We start from the raw sequence: 22,732 nt of genomic DNA, 5'->3' as shown, positions 1-22,732 counted from the left end.
AGACTTCACAGAAATGCAGACGAAAAACTCAGCTGGGTTAAGCCGTCTGCCACAGCGTGAGGCATTATGGGTATCCGAGTGCATTATGGGTGTCACGTGAAATGTGTGCAGCTGAAATGCTGCGTATGGCATGCATGGTACGGTTATGCTGGCTTCGCCAAATTTGATGATCCAGCTCATTTTCATCGCCGAAATAACGTGCTTTTCTGTAATTTGAATCAAAGTCTTCATTGTATTAGTTGTGTAAATAGAACAGGTGAGGTATGCATGCACTAAAAGTGTATTATTGAATTTCCGGTGTTTAACATGTTAAATAAAAATGTAGCTTACAGTACACATATACCATGATCAAGACAATCATGATTGTTTGACGAACTTTGTGCATTGCCGTGGCTAGGTCTAGGGATTGTGCCGTGGGAGTCTTTAGTAGTGTGCACATTTATGTAATTTACACTGTAAACAATGCACACCCCAAGTACATGTTTTTGTACTATATGTATTTTTGAGGATATGGTGTACTTTATTTCACCTAGATTTTGGCATGTTTGGGACTGAAAACGTGGGATTAGAGAATTTGCCAAGTCCAATACAGGAAATTAATGCCTGCCCAGCCACATATGCATACATTTGTAATTACATGTATAGACATATCTTTGGGATGTTTATGAATGTACATACCGGTATCTAGTACATGTGAAATGCCTTGAAGTTAAAGTTTTGCTTAAATATTTCAGAATCCAGGTTCGTGTACATGTATATACATGACATATGATGATGTATACAAAGTGTGGTTTTTATGCATTATCATGTGCATGTGTAATCATGATGGTGACGTGTCATGGTCATTATATTAATTAAAGGAAAAAATGTCCATCTTTAAGGGAATACAAAGTTAGAATTGATCTAAATATTTACCAGAATTTCCGGGGAGTCAATTTAGGAATATTCGTAAATACGGTAAGACAATTTAGCCATTGCGATTGGTGAGAGACCAGCACATGCACATCTTAAACAGTTGAAAAGGAACCAGTTGACGTGGCACCTCACACAGTACGCCTCACATGCGTGTGCCCATTTCCTCAACATTTGTATTATGACCAAACATACTGTAGCAAGGCTTCATGTACAGGTACATGTATAATAGGGAGGGTTTTTTTTTTTAATAAAGTAAAATAGTTCCTCAAAATCATTGAACATTTGTAAAGTTTAAATTTATTTTGCTTTTCTGACTCAAAAGGTACTCGTACATGTACGTATGTAATTGGAATAAATACATGTGTTTGGCCATAGAGACGCTTATGCACAACTCAAGAGATACATGTACAGCACTGTCCCTAAATTCAGAGAAGTCCCTTTATTTGGAGACAAAACCAGTTCCCTGAAAGAGAGAATGTCTCCTGAAAAGGGGACATTTCTCCCTAAGTGGGCTTGGGTAAAAAATATCCACATGCTACATGTACATGTACTATCAGTTTTTTCCCCATCTTATCCATTCGCATGCAGGTAAGTTATTTATGTTGTTATGAACTTTGTGCCATGTGACTTAATTACATGTACATGTAGGTAAAGAATTAATATTTTAAAGATTGTTCTGATACAGTCTTTTTCCTATATACAGTATATCCTTCATGCCCCATTGCAGACTCCTGCTTGTAATCCTAGAAGCGAACTGTAGAAAGTTTTTGTAAATGGCAGCCGTGGGTGTTTTTTCTGCTGAATCCAGTGGTACTAAAAAGATAGCAAAGGTACGGTCACCAAGTCCACTTGAAAAAAAAAAATGTCCCCATTTAGAGGGACATTCTCTCTTTTGGAGGACTAATTTTGTCTCCGAATAAAGGGACTTCCCTGAGATTTTGATGTGGGCCTATACTGTTGGCTGGTCTATAGTGTTCAATTAAGACCGGCTTAGGAGAATGGACAACTAATGACTTTGCTTTCAGCTTGGGTATTACATGTAGTTGTATATTTTGCCCTCCTGCATCGGAAATTTGGTTCTGGATCCCCCCTTGACTCTGTCTTTCCTTTACATAAATTTGCTCGTAAAGCTGAGGCAGAAACATGTTCACATGTGGTGAATCTGGTCATAGTCTCGCAAACACGCCTCCCCATGCATGACACTATAGTGCCATTGCACCTGAAACATACACTTTTAGATTGATAGTATCAGTGAGGGCTACTAGTGCTTGAGACTGATGGTACTAAAAATTTCTCCCTTCCAAAAAGCTTTCAATGGGATTACTTTCGTTGGGAATTTATAGAAAAATAAAAGATTTTTGTGAACGCTCAATTGTATCTTAAAGGTTCAACATTGTCTAAATTTTGCACCAGCTCCCTGCAGCTTTATCTGTTTGGTTTAAGAGTATCTATTAATTTAAAGTGTGTTTCTGCAAAATACATGTTGTTGAAATATTGCGATAGTGATGTTGAAGTGCAATCAGATTTTGAGTTTTTGCACAGCCTGATGTGTGCAATGAACAAAGGAAATTTCAGACAAACTGCACCGATTCAGGGAAGTCTGCTGTACACGTATATCGCTGGGTACTGTGCTTGTTGCATATGTGGCATGAGTATGGAGCTTATCAGCCATTGTTCTCTTTGTGAATTCTACAATCATCAAATGAATGCATGCATAACAGCACAGATCAAAGGCTGTGGGCTGCCAAGTTCTTTGTGGTCAAATTAGCTTCATTGTCTTGTTACATGTACATGTAGAAGCCATTCAGATTACTTTGTGTGCATACTGTCATGCTGCAAAGTATTCTCAGACTTGCATATGCAGTTGCATTGCCTGCAGGAAACCTTTGACCTTTCAAGGGTATAGGGGCTACACTATGCACTTACATTGTAGCTTGTGGATTTTATCATCACCTACTGTCTGTTAATACTCAAGTTTTTCTGAGGCTTATCCAGGTGGGTAGGTGTATATGTACTTGTACATTACTGTACAATGTTTATTGTAAGTTACTGTTTGCAGGAAAGATTTACATGTACATGTAGGCTGAGTGATAGCCCAACAAATTATTCCATTTGGCTGGTCTACAATACATACATGTATATGCCCATACCTAATTCCTCCATGGTTAACCCTCATATGCAAAGATGCATTCATGACAAAGTTGTCCTGTCCGTCAAAATCAGCCAAATGACATGTCGAATGTAAATTTTATATATATTTGGTGGCCGGCACGATGACAAACATGTATTTCCTTTTGCCATTTGATGTACACGTATTTCGATGTACCGGTAATGACTGATTTTGTTTTCCATTTGATATCTTCTTGTTGGTACATACCGGTAGATGTTCCTGGTTGAATGTAATAATAGCCAAAAGTCACGGTAGTGCAGGTACTGGTACGGGTACATGTACCGATACATGTAATAATTTCTTCATCTTTGTTCAGGTTAAAGTACATGTACTTATACGTGAACCGGTACATGCACTGTACATGTAGCGTTCATCACATTGGGTCATGGTCAGGAGGTACATGTAGCTGTACACTACTTGTTGAGAGAATGCAAGGTTGATCTAGTACATGTACATGTATGTTGTGCTGTGGCGCACGGATGCAGGCACGCCTCGCTGCAGTACTACCTGTACAAGATAGCACTTAATTTCCATATTGCCATATACTGTATATATGTACATGTACTGGTAAGTCATTTCTCCAACTGATACCCTTAACTGAAAATCAGTGCATTCATGTATGCCAAAAAAATATTACACACGCTTACCCGCGGTACTTGCTTGCATATGTTAACATAATGAAATTAATCACTGGGTTGAGCACTGCCAACGTACACATATCCTACATACGTACATGTACGTATAAGTTACAGGGCTTGACCTTTTATGATGATGGCCTTGCTCATTGGAAATGAGTCAGTGGGAAACAAATTATATTTTTACTAGAATCAAGAGCTACATAAAATGTACACCTCAGTTTTGCAGTATGGGCACTGTCAATTGTTTTATGACCTGTTTTATCACCCGCATGATTCTCATCAATGCATTGCTTGCACACAGTGTTTCAGTTTGTTGAAGGTATTTATTCATCTACACAGAGTTGAGAATGCTATAAATGTAATAATCATAATGATAATACTAATTTATTTATAAAGCGCAAATTTCGTAAAGATATGTTCAAATGCACTGTACATTAATAATTCAGTAAATTGACACTGACCAAACACATACACGTGTAAGCAATAAAACAATAAGATACATATATACACTACACCCAAAACATGTACATTGCACATGGACAGTATTTCTTTATATATACGTGTACCTACATGTGTAGTCTACCCAATTTTCTTGATTTTCAAGGGATTTTAGTAGTTACCGGTATGTTGGCATTTGGATGCGATCGATGTTAAAATACCAAGGGTTAAAAGTCTGTTTTATGTGAATTATGGTATCTGTAGCTTCCTGGATAGACAATGAATGCATCAAACATGTTATAACAGGTACAATGTACATGTACTTGTATGCATTGAAATTGAAAGTGTTGACACACATTTTGCTTTGTTTCATTAATTTAACTACATGTACATGTATGTTGGTGTTTAGAAACTACATGTGGGCACATGCACGTGTACATGTACAATCGATCTGCAATTTTACCATGGCGCAGGAGCCATTTTCCTTAAGCATGCATGTTGAGCATGCACATGTATGAGTGTGTGATACATTTTACATGTAAGATACTGTATACCAGGTAGTGTGTACATGTAGGCCTTTGCATGTACATATATTACATGTATTCAAGTCATACATGCAGCCTACATAGCGCATTCTTCACATACATGTACATGTACGGTATATATTGGCTACTTCCAAAATCACTTTAAAAGATTGTACATGTATACAGATACTTGTATCCCAGCAGAGATAATAGCACAGTACACCGCCTAATATGACTGTTTTTTCTTATGAAAATTTTCACATCTATTTCAGAATTGGCAGCATGGAGGACACAGCCACAGATTTCCAGGATCTTCTGGCTGCTTTTGACATCCCGGACATGAGGGTCAAGATCAGTGAAGTCCGCTCCTTGGCTCCCGATGTGACCTCTACCACCAACATGTTCCCAAAGACGGTAACCACCAGTGCTTCAGCCTCCACTCCCACAGTGAAACAAGAGCCGGAGTCTGTGGGGGACGACTGCCAGTCTTCTTGGAAGGGAGCCTGCTTAGCTGAGAGCAGGGACCCAGTGGTGGAAGGGTCCCCAACGCTTCCACCTCCAGTTTCCCATGTGGCAGACCTGCCGTTAGAAACTCCAGCTACTGTTACAGCTCAGGAGATCAGTGCCCAGCAGAAAGAGCCTACCATGAACGGGGACAGCATGAGCAGTTTTGCTGAGCCGCAGCAGGGGACACCGTCAGTAGCCCAGCATGCCAAAGTTGTCTCGTCTACACTCATCGCAAACTCCTGGGCAAATTCGGTTTCTGGGAGCAAAAACTTGCTGGTGAGCATCGCGCCCAAGCCAGGAAGAGCAGACAAGCTATCAGGAGCATCAGTCTCCCAGTCAAGGTGTGCCAGGCTGATGTCAGTGGCAGCCAGTACTCAGGCAAGTGGCGTTATCACAACTCCCATTACGGCATGCATAAGTATGGGTTTGGTGAACAACAAGCACACCAATGCTCCACCATTGGTGATTGGTAACCATGTTCAACCTGCAGTCAAGGGAAAAACATCCACAATAATTGTGGACGTTTCTAGCGTCAAACAAGCACAACTGAACCCTTCAAAGACCATCACGGGCTACCAGATATTGCAGGTCTCCTCTGCGGATCTGCTGAAGCGTGTGAACCCAATCCCGAGGTTTGTCCCCATTTTTAACCAACTGAGGGTAGCACTCGGTGGAAACAACTCCAAGCTCGGTAAGATGAGATACCCATGCGAGGAGTGTGGGGACATCTTCCTGGTCCAGTCCAGTCTGAAGTTGCACATGGAACGTCGCAGTGTGCACATCGCTTTCAACTGCCCCTTTTGCGTGAACAATCAGAGCCTGACTTTCTACAACAAGTGTAGCTTTCATGCTCACCTGCGTCAGCACAGTAAGCAGGGGAAGCTGAAGATCAATTTTGCCAGCCAGGCCTACAGCAATGCCACAGTTTCCTCTCTGGCATTCCCCAAGACCTCCACTCAGGATAAAGTTGTGGTATCAGATGTGGTCAAGGTCCCCAGTAGTAGTGAGGTACATGTTACAAAAAGCAGTGCCCCTAGTCCGACCTCCTCGACCAAGGAAACAGAAGATTTGAGATCTACCGGTACGCAGCTAACGAGTAAAGCAAGTACCGGTAGTACCACAATCGTTATAAGGCCTGTCGTGACGGAAGGTGTAAATTCGTGCCCGATATGCCTGATAAGGTTCACATCTGAGTCGGCCCTGCAATCCCACATGCAACGCTACCTGCCCAACCAGGATGTCACCTGCGATGCCTGCAAGATGACCCTGCCAAATAGATGCCAGCTGAGGATGCACAGTGTCATGCACAGCGGCGTGACCAGCAAGTGGATGTGCCCCGAGTGCGCGAGACCAATTTCTGACCTGAAAGCCTTCTACTGCCACATATCCAACACCTGCATGCACTGGTACCGCCAGATGCGTGTGCAGTGCAAGCTTTGCTCCCGAATGGTCAGCGACTACGTCCAGCACTTAGACAAGGGGCACGAGATGCTTTTCTACCGTTGCGTGTCCTGCTCCATGGCATTCAAGACCCTGCCAGCTCTGAAAGAGCACAGTGAACGCAGACACAACATCCAGCCCGGCTCCCCTCTGTGCCGAATCATCTCCAAGTGCCCTTTCTGCGAGACGGTCTTTATGCAGAAGCCACTACTCATAGCGCACATTAAGATGCACATCCAACAGGAGGGGATGGTCAAGAGCAAGGCGTGGGTCTACTGTTGTCCAAAGTGCTCCACCACCTTCAGCCACCTGATCAATTTCAAGAAGCACCTGGTCACGTCCCATCCAACCTTGAAGCATTTCCACTGTGACCTGTGCCGGCGCAACTTTCCAAGTTATGAACAGCTGACGTGGCACTTTGAGACCGGTCAAAAAAGTGGGACGCAAGTAGTCTGCTTAGCAGCAAAACTCCGCAATTTCAAGAAGGGTCAAGATTCCATGAAAAGTGGTGAAGGCATCACAAGCAAACCATCAGACACATCGAAAGCATTGAAATTGCCAGACACTGGAAAGAAGGAGGAGCAACCTGTTGGGAAACTCTACGTCAAGAAAACCCACAGTTGTCCAGGCTGCAGAAAAAGTGGCAAAGTAATGTACTTTTTCAAAGAGGAAGATCTCAAGACCCACATGGGCCAGGCCCACCCTGAAATGAAACTGTCCTCTCTGAAGCCTGATGAATGTATAAAGTATGTGACCATCAGACCCAAAGAGGACTCCAGCAAAGGGTCAGATGACAAGTCAAGTCCAGGAGGAACTGCAGAGAATTCGAAGAAGCGGAAAAATAGTGAGGAGACGCGGGATGGAACTCCAGCGGCCAAGAAGCCTAAGTTCGTCCTCCCGAGCGAATTCACTTGCGCCAAAACCCAGTGCCTCTACCAGTCCAAAGACCGGGCAGACTTCAAAGCCCACATACAGAGTCACTGTCAGGATCCGTCACTCCCCCAGTGTGAGGAGTGTGGGGCGTGCTTCCGCATTGAGCTAGCTCTCAAGAGGCATCTCTTCATCCAGCATGGCATCAGGGAGTTTGATGTCTACATAAGGATGCTCAGAGGAGTAAGCCCATCCCCTCCACCAGAGGAAACCAACCCAAGTCCCAACCCAGCTCAGGAGATTTCCGAACAAGTCTCTCCCCCAACATCATCAGCTGGGGTTGCGGACAAATCTACTGTGCTGGAATGCCAGGTTTGCTACAAGACATTTCAGAATGAAGGTAACCTGCGTACCCATATGCGAAACCATGGTATGGCATTCATTCGCTCAAAACGCTCTGCTAGCAGTGATTAAATGAACAAAAACAAAAAAATTTCAACAGGTTTTAGAGTTTTAGTGGGATTAGAATGCAAACATTTTGTGTAAAACAACCTTTTTGAGATTCACATTGCATTGTGGGATTGTATGACAAACAAGCTTTGCATGGTTTGCACAAACCTGAAACTAAGCTGTACATACCAAAGATCTCATAAGCAGCGCATAGTGGCGCAAGATGGAGAACTCTGCCAAAATGGTGTAATCACCATGGGCGCCATTCGAATGTGCATGTTAATGCAAAGGCGCAGACACACCAGGTGTGTGTGCCTGTCGCAGCACCTGCGCCTGTTGCATTAACATGTATTGCGCAAGCGTATTGCTGCCCAAATTGCATACATGCGATTACAACGTTTCACAATTATTCACGGTGAAGTTCTCAATCATTTGCAGCTATGTGGCACTGTAGATCTATGGTACAGTCAAACACGCTTAATACATGTACAAGCTCGAAGGGACTCTCCAAGAAACCTTGTCTTACGGTAAAACTTGTGTTTTACGTGTTGACACTTATCCCATTCATAGAGCGCAAGTCTGGCGTCATGCACCAGCGGGCATTGTTATACCTACGGCAATGTACTACAGGCCTACATGTACAAGTACTGTGCGATAAAGTATATGCAGTAGATTAGTATTCAAAGTACAGCCTTTAACTTGTCAATAAATTTTAAATCATATTCGAATGAATAAAACAATGATTTCAAATACGCCTACTTGTTTGGCGCAACAGCAGAGAACACAGGTTGTAAGTGGCCAGCCGCCCTGTGCCGCGCGCACGCGGCGTGGCCCAGCAAAGCACTCCTTAGAAACTGGTACCCGACATTGCACGTGAGTAAAGGTTTAATTAACTTGATAACCAGTTCATATAATGACCGGACGTAAGAGGGCGTTGAAATTGGGGAATTTCCATTGGTTTGTAATTGGCGAGAGGGGATCTATTTTCAAATCAGGTTGACCCATAATTGTTCGGCTTAAAAAAAAAACCTTTTAGGACCAGAACTGCTGTGATCAAAACTCCTTTGATGCTGCGACATCGCAACACCTACATGTATTATCGTCTAGAATAAAGCCCCCTCTAGCAGCACAAGGAACAGTCACCGTTGGTAAAACCGTTGTGAAAATTGCCGAGCGGATTAGCATTTTTGGAGAACTTCTGATGCAGTTCCATCAGGAATTACTTACTGGAATTACTAGGATTAAGCTTTTGACAATGCTTTTCAATTGTACTCGTATTAAAAATGCCATGGACAATGGTTTTTGACACTGCTGGTTAGGCAAAAGTGCTTGTCGTGTCTGTGTTCTCGTCTTAGCATAGCTTGTATTAAGTAAGTTTTCAATCATAGTAATGTGTACATTTTGAACAGGACTGAAGAAATATGCTCGTCTTAAGCACGATCTCATCCCAAGCGTGCTCGTGTTAATCGTGTTTGACTGTATATGCTTGTGAAATGTTAATCAATTCTGAATATCTGTTTTTGAAGAGTCAGAATCAAGATCATGTCTTTTCACATAGCAGGACTTCAAATTAAATTTGGGAATAAGGTTATTCAAAAACATTAAATTTTAAAGCAACATGTAATTGGTTAGTGAAAAGTTGGGGAATCCCCTGTATTGACACCAGGTTCTACATGTATGTTGGACTATAACCATTGGTGTCAGTATACAGGTACATGTAATACACAAATATGTTTTTGAGTGCAGTGGAAATAATTTCTTGAGGTGACAGATGAAATGTTTGACTCCATGAAGCGGAGCTGAGTGGAATGGAACATTTAATCTGCCCCTGAATGAATTATTCTTACCACTGCATGAATGAGAAACATTATTTGTTTACAATACCGGCACAAATCTTCATCTACATATATTAGAAGAACAGACAGGTCCCAAGTGCTCGTATCTAACAGCCGTTTTATTGCCAAACAGATTTGTGTCCAAAGTGCTACGTACATGTAGTTCCGTGCAGTGTTCTAAAAAGACGGGTTTCCATCCCAACATTATTTTCGCCTCAGTGGAAATGAGATACAATGGGTGTTGAACCAGTCAAGTGAAATTAAGGACCTGTTTGTTTCACATGGATCTTGATCAATGATCTCAAGGCTGTTACATGTACATGTATGTGTGTATCTACATTAGGCGGATTCTGGTGTCAACATCATATCGCTGATGGGGGTCCAAATCTGCACGAACCAAACGGGCCCAAAATTCTATTGAAGGGGTACCACTGAATAGAATGAATAATTTAATGACATTTGATCAACAATCCACCAATCAGATGATGAGGATTTATGCAAGCAAATGTTGACCAATCAGAATTTGAAGCTCACTCATCCCACATTGACCTATTACAGTGTATTACAGCCTAGTGACAGATCCTAGTGACAGATGTCACTGCAACCAGCGTGATGTGGTTAATCAGTATTTGTGGCGTTTGGCTTTCTAAAGTTGAAAGTTTCTGGTAACAATTATACATTATATTATAGATCAGAAAAATTCTGAACCAAAGTCAATTTTTGACTCTCTTCCCACAGGGGTGTGAGTGAAATCCATGGTTCATTTGTCATCCAGTCCCTCTGAAACGAAAATGTCAAAATAGTTGATTTCAACAAGCTACAGTAGTTTATAAAACATTTGCAAATGTGCTGTTTTCTTTTAACGTACTGGTACATGTTCTGTACATAACATGTACGAGTTGAAGCAGTGATAGGACTCTATGAAATCAGCCCAAACTTTATTCCAACCTACATGTATAAAACTGCAGGAGCACTTTCACTTGCCCAGAAGGGCCAAGCATTGTTCATTATTTTACCCTAGAGTATTGCTTGATGTACCAGTACATGTGTACCTGGACATCACGCAGGGTCAATGACTTTAGGGAGGAGAAATGTTTGCATTCTGTGCACACAGTTTGTTTTGGGAACGGTGCATAATACTAGCCCCAGTTATGGACTGTGCTGTGCTTCATCTATCAATGTTGTTTCCAATAGTATGTTTTTCTGGTATACTCTAGAGGCCTATTGATATTGGTCTCTGTGGGTCAGAGATCAAAAGTCAAGGTCATTAGTATTTTAAAAAGAAAGGGAGATCATTTTCCCCATTGAGACAGTTTCTGTCATGGGCTAAGGTTTGGTGTGGACCTTCTCCAGGAAATATGCAAATTAGACAGGTGCATATGGGCTACTACCACCAGTTGGCAAGCGCAGCCATTAAGACTGTCCGCAATGTACATGTAGGAGAGCTGCTGTAACCATTACCTGGCACGTTGAAGGTCAATCAAAATCTTATTACAGCATCTCTCCGATACTTCAGCACACTTTTTTTGAAACTATGGTACATGTGTACATGTAAATTACATGTACAGTAAGTTGCCAGTGTCCTGACATCTGAAAGTAACAATTCTTGTCTTTACATTTAGTACTCAAGTTAAGCTACCGGTATACTAGTACAGAAATGGCGTGTGTAAATGTGCTAATACTTCCATGCACATGGAGATTTGTACTGTGTATTTGTTATGTCATTGATTTAAGCAACTTTACCAACCAGTGGTACTGGTAGTAATGCACATGCGCCTGCCTTTTTGTGCGTATTTCATGGGAAAGGTCCCTTTATGGGGTATTTGTGTTGATCACGTCAATCTTGTTTTGGGAATTTTTACTAATGAGTTTTAGTTCACCTGCAAAGCATTCTTATGAAATACATGTAGTCTAGGAAACAGTTTTGATTCCTGTGAGCAGATCTTTATAACTTGATACATGTATACATGTACATGTATGGAAAAACATAATCTTTGTTACAATATTGGAAGCAAGATTTTGAATGAATTACCTCCGAGGCCTGATCTTTTAAGCAGATAACCGTTTTGAAAGACAGAACAGGTTTTTTTCACGTTTTTCCTTTTTTTTTATTTCAAATGTTTTTGTGTGTGGTTTTGGTTAATGTCCCTGTGTCAGAGAAGAAGACATGGAAACTTGAATGGAATTCAGAGAATAGGAGGAACTGGTATACATCTGTAAGTATTAGCAATTCAACATCTACATTGTACATGTACATGTCCCAGTACATGTATCTACCATACATGTAGTTCTTGCAGACTCTGGCATACTGATGAGTGTATGATTGTATGTACATGTACAGTTCATGTACCAGTACATGTAAATGTATTTGTGCACATTTTATGATTAATTATGGAAGACGTGGCCCTTTGACCTCCAGATTTCAACCCCTTAGATTGTGACCCACTGACAGCAGAAGTGGGAGGGCCAGGGGGACCGGTGCCCCTCTCCCACACACATTTTTGCAGGTCCAGTAATTGGGTGGGGCTTAGTGGATCGAGCTTTTAATGGCTGATGCCAGATGGTCTAACAACTGCCCCCCCCCACTTTAAAAATCATTCCATTGTAACCTACACGTATATATATATACATGTACATGTATATGAGCATGGAATTTTGGCAGTGGCAAGCTTGATTATGTGAAGTAAAACATGACACACACATTCAGATTCAAATGTCCATCCCTGGTCCCCGTGCACTCGCCATACCGTGCAAAATGGTGAGGCCTACACGTACGTATTCATGTAGTGGGGCTGAAGTCTGGTTGTATTAATGTCTGTGTAATAGCCATCCAAAACATTTATGTCTGTATGTCCATGTATTTGTTTGTATGTCCATGTATTTCCCACTGAGGTCTGAAACCTTTTTGGATGGGCAAGGCCCAAACACGGTCCGCTGATATCATCAGCTGACCCCTGCCTACCCATCAATGGCCTTTTGCAGAGGTCGTCACCATGTTCATGAAGAGATTACTTTGGCCAGCACTTGCCAACTTTCCAAATTCCAGTGTTTCAACCAAATCAACAACACTATCTGATGCCAATGTCTTGGTGAAATCATTCTGACCAATTAAGCATTCTATCATTGCATAAGTTACATGTACTAAGGGTCATTTTGTTTCACAGCCACAGACCCCCTTGAACAAGGGATGACTCTCATGAGATCGGGGGGGGGGACTACATATCACATGTACATGTTTCTAACACTTCTGGGGAAAGCTACATGTACTGTATGGGAACACAACTGTACAGTTGCCAGCCATTCCAGAGGTGTCTCATCCAGGCCAAATTTGTCCTTGCTAAAAGGTTGTACACGTATGCCAGGGGAGTGACAGGCCTCTTTGAATGTACATGTACATCGGTCCAAATGCCACTATGTATTGGACACCTGGTTTTCTTGTCAATAATGGCCGCAGTCGTGTGTAATAGCAGACAGAAAACCAACCAGAATTAACAAAAATGGCAAAATCAGGGACCTAGCGACTTGCAATCACAGAGGGTAGACCACGAAACAAAGCAGGATAGATGCACGCGCATGTACAGACTTACAGTGTAATATACACCTGTACATACCAGGAAAGACTTCTCAGAGAAACTACATGTATTGCTAATCGACACTACACCGTGTTAAAAAATACCTCTATGCTCCATCCTGGAGATTGTTTTAATGCATGTACATGTATGTACAGTGTACAGTAAGTTACTCATTGCATTTTGTATTCAGATCTTGATGTTTGGTCGTTGTACAGTATCGTTACCGTACAGGTAATCCTGAGCATTACTTTATTTTCTTAGATTTGTACATTTACGAGAAGACTCATATGTAGATGTTAATAATGGTTCCACATTTTGTGATTACACGTATGTGTCTTGTTACATCATTACATGAATTTTTCAATTTGAAATTGCATTTATATTGGGATCAACTAATTTTGGGGAGACTTTTTGGGTATGTTGTTTTTCATTCAGTATAGTAGAAACTAAAGTGAAGTTTACAATGGTACTTAAAAGTAATGTAAAATTTAACAAATCAGCTTGTAATTGAGGAATATTGAATTTCTGGCGAGGATACATGTACACGTACATGTGTTTTTCCTTGTAAGCAAATAGTCTTGAAACCAAACATTAAGTTGAGGCTACACATGTACATGTATGTTTGAATGAAGAATACTGTAGTGGTTGATCATTACCGGTACATGTGCATGTACTTCAAAATAAACATCACATACAGTCCAAGATACATGTATGTATTCAAACAAAAACCACAACTGTGTAGCATGGGTGTATACTGTACATGTACATGTAGTAACCACATCACAGTACAAGTATAGCAAGATTCCAATCTAAAATCTCAGATTTTTATGTACATGTAATGCTCATCCTGACATTGCTCCATAGACTTATGCACACAGTTAAACTGCCCATGGTTCTTATGTTTAGATGGACACCATCAAAATCCTGGTGCCTAAATGTTAATTTCCAAAAGGCGCTGTCAGACTGTAGGTACATATTTTTTTTGTATTTACATGTACTGGTATTGTACATGTAAATTTTGGATTATTGTTACTCGCCATCCTACATGTATCGCAATGGGATAAAGTCGTATCTGTAACCTGCTCCACATCTTACCAGATGGAGTTGAGTTGACTGTATATGCTGGCAGTATCTTCATAAATGTACACCCCTGTATTGTATTGTATTGTACATGCATGTTCTCCCCAGAGTGAACCGTAAAGATGAGTAATGCATGATGACGGTTTATTCCAGTTTTGATACACTTACAAAAAGGAATCAGTTTTCCTCGGTAGCATGGAACTTGTTGCAGCTTAAAAATACTTTTCGTAACTTTTTAATCTACATGTAGTATTTTATGTTACATGTACCGGTATATGTACAAGTATTATATGTCAATTTCAATGAAATAATTTGTTTTCAATATCAGCAATCACAATGGAAATGAATGTTGAATAAACTCATAAGAAACTGTGGACCCTACAAATCTGTCTAGTTGCTCTCCTTTTCAGTGGTAAATGTGAGGAAACCTTTTACTCTCTCTTTCTCTCCCAGCATATGCATAGGCTTGCAAATGCTTTACTTTGGAACACAGAGCTGTGACAGTTTGAGAATGCTCCTTGGCTCTTCATAGACTATTACTGTATACAAAGCCACTTCACCAGTAGATCAGGTTCTCTGTTAAATGCTTTGCCTCCATCATTGAAATTTATTTCAATCCTTCACTTACATGTACCATATATGACAGAAATATCCAGATTAAATTAGTGTAAAAAAAAAACAATTTATACAATTAAAAAGCACTCTATCCTGACACAACATCAAAAGTTTCACGCAAATATTTATATGGTTAAAATCTTAATGCATGCTTGTTCAAAATCGAAGTTATAAGGAATGTTAGCTTCCATTTTGAATGAAACACGTTAATTCATACCGAGGCACAACTGTAAAGAATGCTTGCCACATGCAAATTGGTTAACAGTTGTCATATGAACTATGATAAGTGGAAAGCTGTTGCAGCACGTTTGGAAATAAATGTGCAGTACATAGGTTGGCAGTAGATTTCTCAATACAAAAAGATGTTTGTCCAGTAACTGATACCAGTACATGTTGGTTTACAGTATGTGAAAGTTATGGCCTACTGATGGCTATTCAGAGGTTACGCCATAACTCAATTTCTGCTTAACTGAAAGTAAATGCCTGTCTATTTGTTTAGCAAAAATAACAGAATAAGCAACAGGAAATCATCACGATGTATTTCACGCATAATTTGTGCCAGTTACATGTACAGTGTACATGTACCTGTTTCCTTGAAAACAGATTGTATCCTGTTCACATTGTTGTCTTTAGTTGCTCAAAGAAACAGGCCCAAGGGCTTCACTCAAACACTCCACTCTTAACAGTAACTAACCATGCACTGGCATAGTGCACGTACAGCTGTTGATTACCCCTGCCCTCGGCTGTAGTCCGTCACTTCCTTCTTGAATCAAGACTAGTTCCGATCAAACAACTCTAGCCCCTGTGAGACATACCGTAACAACTCCCGTCATGCATTAAATAGGACCGTACAAATCTTGTATTAATTACTCCCTCACTCACATTTGCAATATGCAGAACATTATGAAAGCACTGTTCACCTGCACTGCTCCCCTCCTTGGCCCTGCCCACTCCATACATGTAGTAACCACCACTAAAATATCCATACTGTGAAACAAATCCACAAACATGGACATACAGTACAGAGAGAGAAAAAAATCATGGTTAAACGCCATGGCAGCTGTATAAAAATCCAGTCGAAGATAACTTGATATCAGCCAGGTTTTGATTAAAATGCAAAACAAATAGACAAATTATTTTCACATTTTGTTTGCATGCACCCCACTTTTTCTTGTCAAGCCACATTGCCTACATATATTCTAAACATTTCAAAATAATTTCAAGTTGACAGGGCTTTATCAAATACATGTACCGTGAAAAATTTGCAAAAACAGTTCAAAAAATAGATGATTTAATCTGTTAAAAACAAATGGTTAAAAGCGCATTTTTACAAATCCATAGTCATTGAAAGTTACATGCACACTAGCTTAATTTAAATATAGTTCTAGCACAGTTTCTGTTTGTGAAAAAATAGACAAAAATATTTCACAATTAGTGTTTCAAATACAAATGTAACAAAACAGTGTCAGTTTAAGAACAGAATAATTTAGCCCTGATTGTTATGTGTTCAGTTGATACGTGCATATGTTATGCAATGGCTTTTACTTTAGCATTTAGAAAATTGAGAAGTACTCGTCTTTTTGTCAGTACTACTTGAAAATGGCACTACAAGGTCCTTATTTAGAAAGTGGCTTTAATATAACATCGGGCTTGATCATTTGGTGGAATGTAAATTTACATCCTCCCAAAAAACTGGTTGTGGAATACAATACACACATGTGCTTTTTCAATTTACAATTTCTTTCAAGCTCAAAATGAGGCCCAAAGAATGTTTGCCAAAAGTCATGTGGCTGCCGTAAGGAACTTTTAGTGCAGAACTGATGGAATTTTTACAGCATTTGAACAATTGGATAATGTGTGAAACTTTATTGTTGCTGCTGCTGATCTCCAAACTTCTCATTAAGGTTTCAATTTTCGGCCCAAAATAGCAAAATGGTAGACAGAAAAATCTCTCTCTAAATTGGAGTATTTCATTTTCCGTTCTATCTTTCCTGTCCTCTACAATTAAGGCCCAATCTTCGTACTTTTGGAAGACTGAAAGAATTAGGCAAAATATATGAGTACTGAACATCTTAAGTACATGTCCCATTGTTAACATTAAAAAAGAACTCATTTGGTTGCATGAATAAAATACCTGTAACATCTTGATGCACTGCAGTTTGTCTGCATTGCTGGTAAAAAAATCCAGAATTAAATCAAAAACTACAAGCATCAGCTCTGGAAATTGAAAATTTGGAAACAATCTTTGGTTTGCTGCCAGAATAAAAATATAAACTTGCACTTTGCACCAATTGGTTCTTGCATAAAACTGAAATAAAGGAAGGTGTACCTCTAGATCTCTCTGTATGAAACTGCAAATAGAATATTTACGACAACTTATATTCCAGCACTTTGGTCTTGAAAGCTACATCGAAAGACAGCAATGCCGAACGTCTCCCTAACTGAGCAGATCAAGCCCAACAAGACAGTCCTCTTTAAATCATCTGCAGGGCAGGATTGGTGGATGCTCACACTTACAGTTCCGTTTGCAGGTCCCGGTGGTCGCCTTGCAATGTGCTGACACGTATGATCTCCTGCGTAGTGATACTGTATCGCTTCTCCCTGCAAATAAACAACAAAACTGAGGAAGGGACGATCTCTGGCACTCTGACACTGTGAAGTACATTACCTTTTATATGTGTTCTGTGACTGAAAAAGAGAAGCCCTTTCGCCAAAAAAAAAAGGTTGCCCATGGGACAGTTGACATACAAAAAGTACCTTGATACTTATTCATGTGCACAGCACAGTGAGGGTAAAAACTGTCAAGCGTTACTTATCCATTGTGTCTCAATAAAATATGGCATTTAAGTGTCACCCTGAGACTATAGTCGGTTAATACTACTCAGTTCCCAAATAATACGAAGATTGTTATGAAGAAAAGGCATGAATGAAAATGCAAGTACCCTCCCATTCCCGCCCTCCCCCTCCCCCACACACATACATGTACATGTAGGTTAGTCTGGGTACATGTAAATTGTAGGTCTTCACCAAGTCAAGGGTGACAATTTCTCATAATAGGCAAGGCAAGACTAAATTGTGAGGACAAGAATTTGTCCCAATAAATGCCACCCCAAAGTTTTGCACACGCCCGCTAAATAGATTATTTGAAAACATTCTGTGTTTCAGCAGGCCAATGGAGTCCCCACAACTATAGATACAGAGAACTGTATATTACACCCTGCATTCTGAAGTGCATACACCGTAAGCCCATAGCAGAACTTTTCAGTGGGGTTCACAAAACATCAGCTTTGCCTCTGGCTTGCAGTTTCAGAATTAAGCTTCATGCAGAAGTATTTGGGTCCCCTATGAAGATGAAGCTCTCCTGTATCTCTCACTTGCTTTTATCTTGCCTTAACAAAAGCACATACACGTACATGTACGTACATGGGCCAGAACTTGAAATACATGTAGTGTCTTTTTAGTTTAGTCTTTTTATAAATGATTCTGAAAGTAAGACCTGCATACATATACATGTAGATGAATATGCATGTATCTGACAAAAGACCCTAGACAGCTGTGAAACACAAAGTACTTGTATGGACAAATATCAGGATGCAGACAGTCCACAAAGGGCAACTGTGTCACTGTTGCCTTGTTACTTCTGGTATCATGCAAGCACAGTGGCAGCTGCATGAGCCTCCACATGTAATATACATGTACGAGTATGTAGGATAATGGTTGCATTTTGGTGATAATAACAAAAAGATTATCGTTTGATACATTGTACATGTAGTTTCTCATCTTTGGCAGTCTGAATCAGGCTGAGGCCAGACTGCAACACAGTAGTTTCATGCATAATACTCAAATTCCTCAATTAATCAAAATAACGGTAGAAACAACCAAACTAATTCTTTACTGTGACTGCCAAAATGCACACAAGGAATGGTTGAATCAAGCACAACTGGCAGCCAATGGGTTTCCAGAATAGTTGAAGCCATATCACATGACCTTGTATACATGTATTTCGACAAAGTACATGTACATGCACAATGTAGGTACCGGTATGATTAGTTCCCCATTCTACATGTATGCAGCAACTCCTGGCACGTTCATATGTACATGTACATGTTTTGCTGGATCAAGCCAAGAAGGCAAGGGTAACCTTCTAGAATAAGCATTGACTGCATTTCTCATATCACATCAACACAAAACAACAGCAGAAAATAATAGAGTAGATGCATTCATGCAGGAGAAGCAAGTACATACATGTACCAGTATAAGCACCAAAGGAAAAACAGCACAGGTTGGTAGAGAAACAAGTTGGAATGGGTTACAATGAACACCAGTTTACAGGATGAAATTAAAAATGCTCCCACCAGCTACATGTACATGTAGGTCTCTGTAATAAATGAGTGGATTGCAAGAATAGCAAGAATATGATTACACATGTACCGGTATGATGAGTCGATCAGCACAATTGCATGATTGTGATACGCTTTCGCTTGATACTGTATCCAGTTCACAAAAGTGACACCACTTCAGTTTAAACTATGCCCACTTCATGCACATGCACTGCACATAGAGTTACCTGTACATGCATTGATCGCCGTTTCCATGGAACCGGAAGTTAACGCGCTACCAGTACTTCAGCGATCATCCAATGGGAAGTCACGAAGTCACTTACAAATCTGATATACTCCCTTTTTCAAACATGCCTTACAGAAAAGACTGCAAGCTTGCAGCAAACATGCCCATTAGCTTACCTACAAGCTTGCAGGCTTGCTTACAGTAAGCTTGCCATTAATTTTGCAGGGTTCCAAATATGTAGGTTTGGGCGAGCTTGCAGCAAACTTGTGGCGAGCTTGCAGTGAGCAATGGCAAGAGATTGACAGATGTCGCAGAGATCGAGCGATCGCACAGACTGATATCGCACCCAGCATTAGCATGATCAATGAGGGGAGGTCCACCTTGAGTTTTCAAACTTCCATGTGGGATCATGTATGGAGAAATGAAGAAAGATTATGTGTACATGTAGGTGTTGGGCAAGTTACACACACACACAAGTTCAAACCATCACCACATTCAAACTTACCACCAAAACATGAACTACAGTTGCGCAATTAGTCTGAGGATTTAGAAATATACAAAGGCATCTACGTTATCAAACACTGTGACGAGACAATAGGCAAAAACAACAGCAAATCAATCACAGGAAAAATATTTTCATAGTTTTCTGCAACTTACACACACATGTGTAGCAATTACACCTGGCAGTGTTAAATTAATTATTTCTTTTTCTAACTACTGATTTCAGAACATGACAAGCACAAAAAGTTTCTACAGGGAGTGCAGGGACCACATTTTCAGTGTCATTATTTCTGACTGCTTTTTATTGCTGAAAACAGTAAGCTGTGAAACATGCAAACTCCAGCATACTGATCGATACTTTGTAGATTCTCTCATTCAATGAGAGAACATCAGCCAGTCCTAAGAACTTCAGCAAAAATGTGCTCCAAACTGATGGGGTACATGCAGTGGTATTTTTTTAAGCAGTGTTCGTACTCAAATCCTCAAGTCCTCAAAAGTCCAATACAAGCCCAACACAAGTCCATCATGAATCCTCACAAGTCCATTACAATTAAATCATCTCATCTCCAGTTATTCATGCATGTACATGTAGGTTAAACGCTACTAAAATGAATGGTGACAAAGGTGTTCCTCCATGTACTAGTATGTACATGTATGTCACTTTTCGCATGTTTTGTATACTTGTGACAGGGCATGTGATTTGACTTGTGATTTACAGGGACTAGACTTCTTAAGGATCTGTAACAAACTTGACTACAGCACTGCTCAGCTGTTGCACAATGTATTTGTGACTGGCTCTAGAAAAATGGGTACTACATGCAAGTCGTCAGATTCAGGTTATGAGTTTTTGATATGACTGGACTGTGTACATGTACATCAAAAGCTACAAGTTAATATATGAATGACCCCTGTAGTGCGCTGCATTCTGGAGATATATGGGCATTTGTATATCCACATTTCGGATTCAATAAAAGCACTTTTTGAGAAAAAGCTCTTGAATTGTAGCGCTTGGAAACACAATGCGATGTAGGATTTCCTACTGAATGATCAATTTTTCATCTTTATTCATTAGTATCCATGTTAGTACATGTAGTCACAAATTCTGACAACATAAAAATTATGAAAAGTATTAAAGGATAAAACATTAAATCACTTTTTTAAAAGAAATTTTGCCCTCTCCAAATAGAACAGGCGATTACGTGTTTTGGCATTGCACGACTTATTACCCGTTTTTGCAGAGCTGGTCCCATTCTCTACATTACTGTGCATTCAAACAACCGCCAAGATCTATACACACAAAAGTGCTATTTACAGTTTGCTAAGAGCAGCATCCTCTTATTTCTACACAAGGCTTTCACTTCTATAACAAAATGATCTCACAAAAGCAATCAAGGAGCAGGGAATAGAAACAAGTAAATATCAATAAAAAAAGAACATATAAAAGGAACATACCGTACATGTACATGTACATGTATCTGAATGCTATTTACGCAGAGTATACAGTCACAAAGACAATGGAACAGTGGATGTATCTTTCCTTAATGCCGTTCCAGCAAAGCAAGCAGGAAGGTCCACTTGTTGGACCTACAGAGTGATTTTACTGTATGACAATTTTGTGTTCTAACTTTAGTTTTCTAACAAAGATCCTCTTCTATTGTTAAAATGAATCCTTCTAATAGTGGAATTCATTAATTAGCATAGAGAGAGCAAACTCGGAAAGAAATGCTTGATAATAATTAGCATTTTCCGTGCTAAGAATCCCACATCTTTTTTCCAATAACATGAGGTTTGTTCACTATTTTTAAAACTTGAAACCCCACAAAGTTTAACAAAACAGTTTTCCGTTAGGTTATTTAAAGTGTCTTACAATTGTAAAAGATAATAATAACATCACAAATTTAGCACATGCTAAATGATTTGCTGGAACCATAGAGGAAAAACTATCACTGCTTGCTGACCTACCCTCGGTTGTAGTTGGGTTTATACCCTGGAGGAAAATCTGGCAACTGCTCACTTATTGAGTCTTCCCGGTTCCCTGCCTTATCCCTGTTCACCCGCATGTCTTGGTCGTCTACCAGTGATGACGTGACTACTGCATGGCTGGGCCTGATGGGCTCAGACCACAAGTGACTGACTTCCTTTTCACTGGTAACCTCGATGTTGTTGTTGTTGATTGTGATGGGGGCCAGTTTGGGGGCAGGGCCCAGACCAGGAATTGTGCTCTGTCCATAGGCTATGGCCGGGGCCGGCCGCAGTTTGGTCGGGTAATCGGGGCCGCCGTTGGTAGTTGGACCACGACGACTGTCTTCTTGCTTGGTCGTGACATCATTGATCGCATGGCCGCCAGAATGCAACTGGACCACACGGTAACCTTGCATCCCCAATCGACTGGCCTGTTGTTTGTCAGGTCTGGGGCCAGGTCTGCCATTCACAGTAAGCTGTAAGGTCGTCCGCAGGTCACAGACCTCTGCAGAGGGTATGGGATCACTACGGGAGCGCTGGCTGTCCATTTCCCGTCGCAGAGACCTGACTGCACCCTGAGGCTGGCCATCCCGCCTTGGCAAGGTTTGTCTGTTGTTTAAATGAATAAAAACACCATATTGTAATCAAT

At 40.5% G+C, this 22,732-nt stretch overlaps 2 protein-coding genes across 9 annotated transcripts in view; one reads left to right on the top strand and one right to left on the bottom strand.

Annotated features, from left to right (window-relative positions):
* Positions 1–118: 118 nt before the first annotated feature.
* On the top strand, positions 119–14,824 carry LOC110987320 (zinc finger protein 532-like). 3 transcript variants are annotated; one of them, XM_022249964.2, is made up of 2 exons: positions 119–256; positions 4,958–14,824. In XM_022249964.2, exon 2 carries the CDS (start codon positions 4,968–4,970, stop codon positions 7,974–7,976), a length of 3,009 nt encoding a protein of 1,002 aa, XP_022105656.2. In that variant the 5' UTR covers positions 119–256; positions 4,958–4,967; the 3' UTR covers positions 7,977–14,824. The 3 variants fall into 3 exon arrangements, with proteins under 3 accessions (XP_022105656.2, XP_022105658.2, XP_022105657.2); XM_022249966.2 differs by having other exon boundaries at positions 138–261; XM_022249965.2 differs by lacking the exon at positions 119–256 and adding an exon at positions 2,650–2,910.
* Positions 14,825–15,011: 187 nt separating this feature from the next.
* epb41l4a (erythrocyte membrane protein band 4.1 like 4A) overlaps positions 15,012–22,732 on the bottom strand; it is a 49,078-nt gene continuing 41,357 nt past the window's right edge. For 5 of the 6 annotated variants that reach the window (XM_022249961.2, XM_087137154.1, XM_087137155.1 and 2 more), the window contains 2 exons: positions 22,084–22,692; positions 15,012–17,655 (listed from right to left, as the gene is read on the bottom strand). In XM_022249961.2, the coding sequence (XP_022105653.2) occupies positions 17,568–17,655; positions 22,084–22,692 (697 nt within the window). In that variant the 3' untranslated portion in view covers positions 15,012–17,567. Of the gene's footprint in view, positions 17,656–20,125; positions 20,159–22,083; positions 22,693–22,732 lie in introns of all 6 variants that reach the window. The other variant, XM_022249962.2, reaches the window with a different exon arrangement.

This window comes from Acanthaster planci, linkage group LG05 (assembly GCF_054643075.1).
Source record: "Acanthaster planci isolate LZ-2023a linkage group LG05, COTS_SCS, whole genome shotgun sequence".
Classification (NCBI taxonomy): domain Eukaryota; kingdom Metazoa; phylum Echinodermata; class Asteroidea; order Valvatida; family Acanthasteridae; genus Acanthaster; species Acanthaster planci.
This window is presented reverse-complemented; position numbering and strand designations above follow the sequence as displayed.

Bases quoted from the DNA above. Each gene is read 5' to 3' on its own strand.
- LOC110987320 (XM_022249964.2), top strand. From the start codon at position 4,968: ATGGAGGACACAGCCACAGATTTCCAGGATCTTCTGGCTGCTTTTGAC.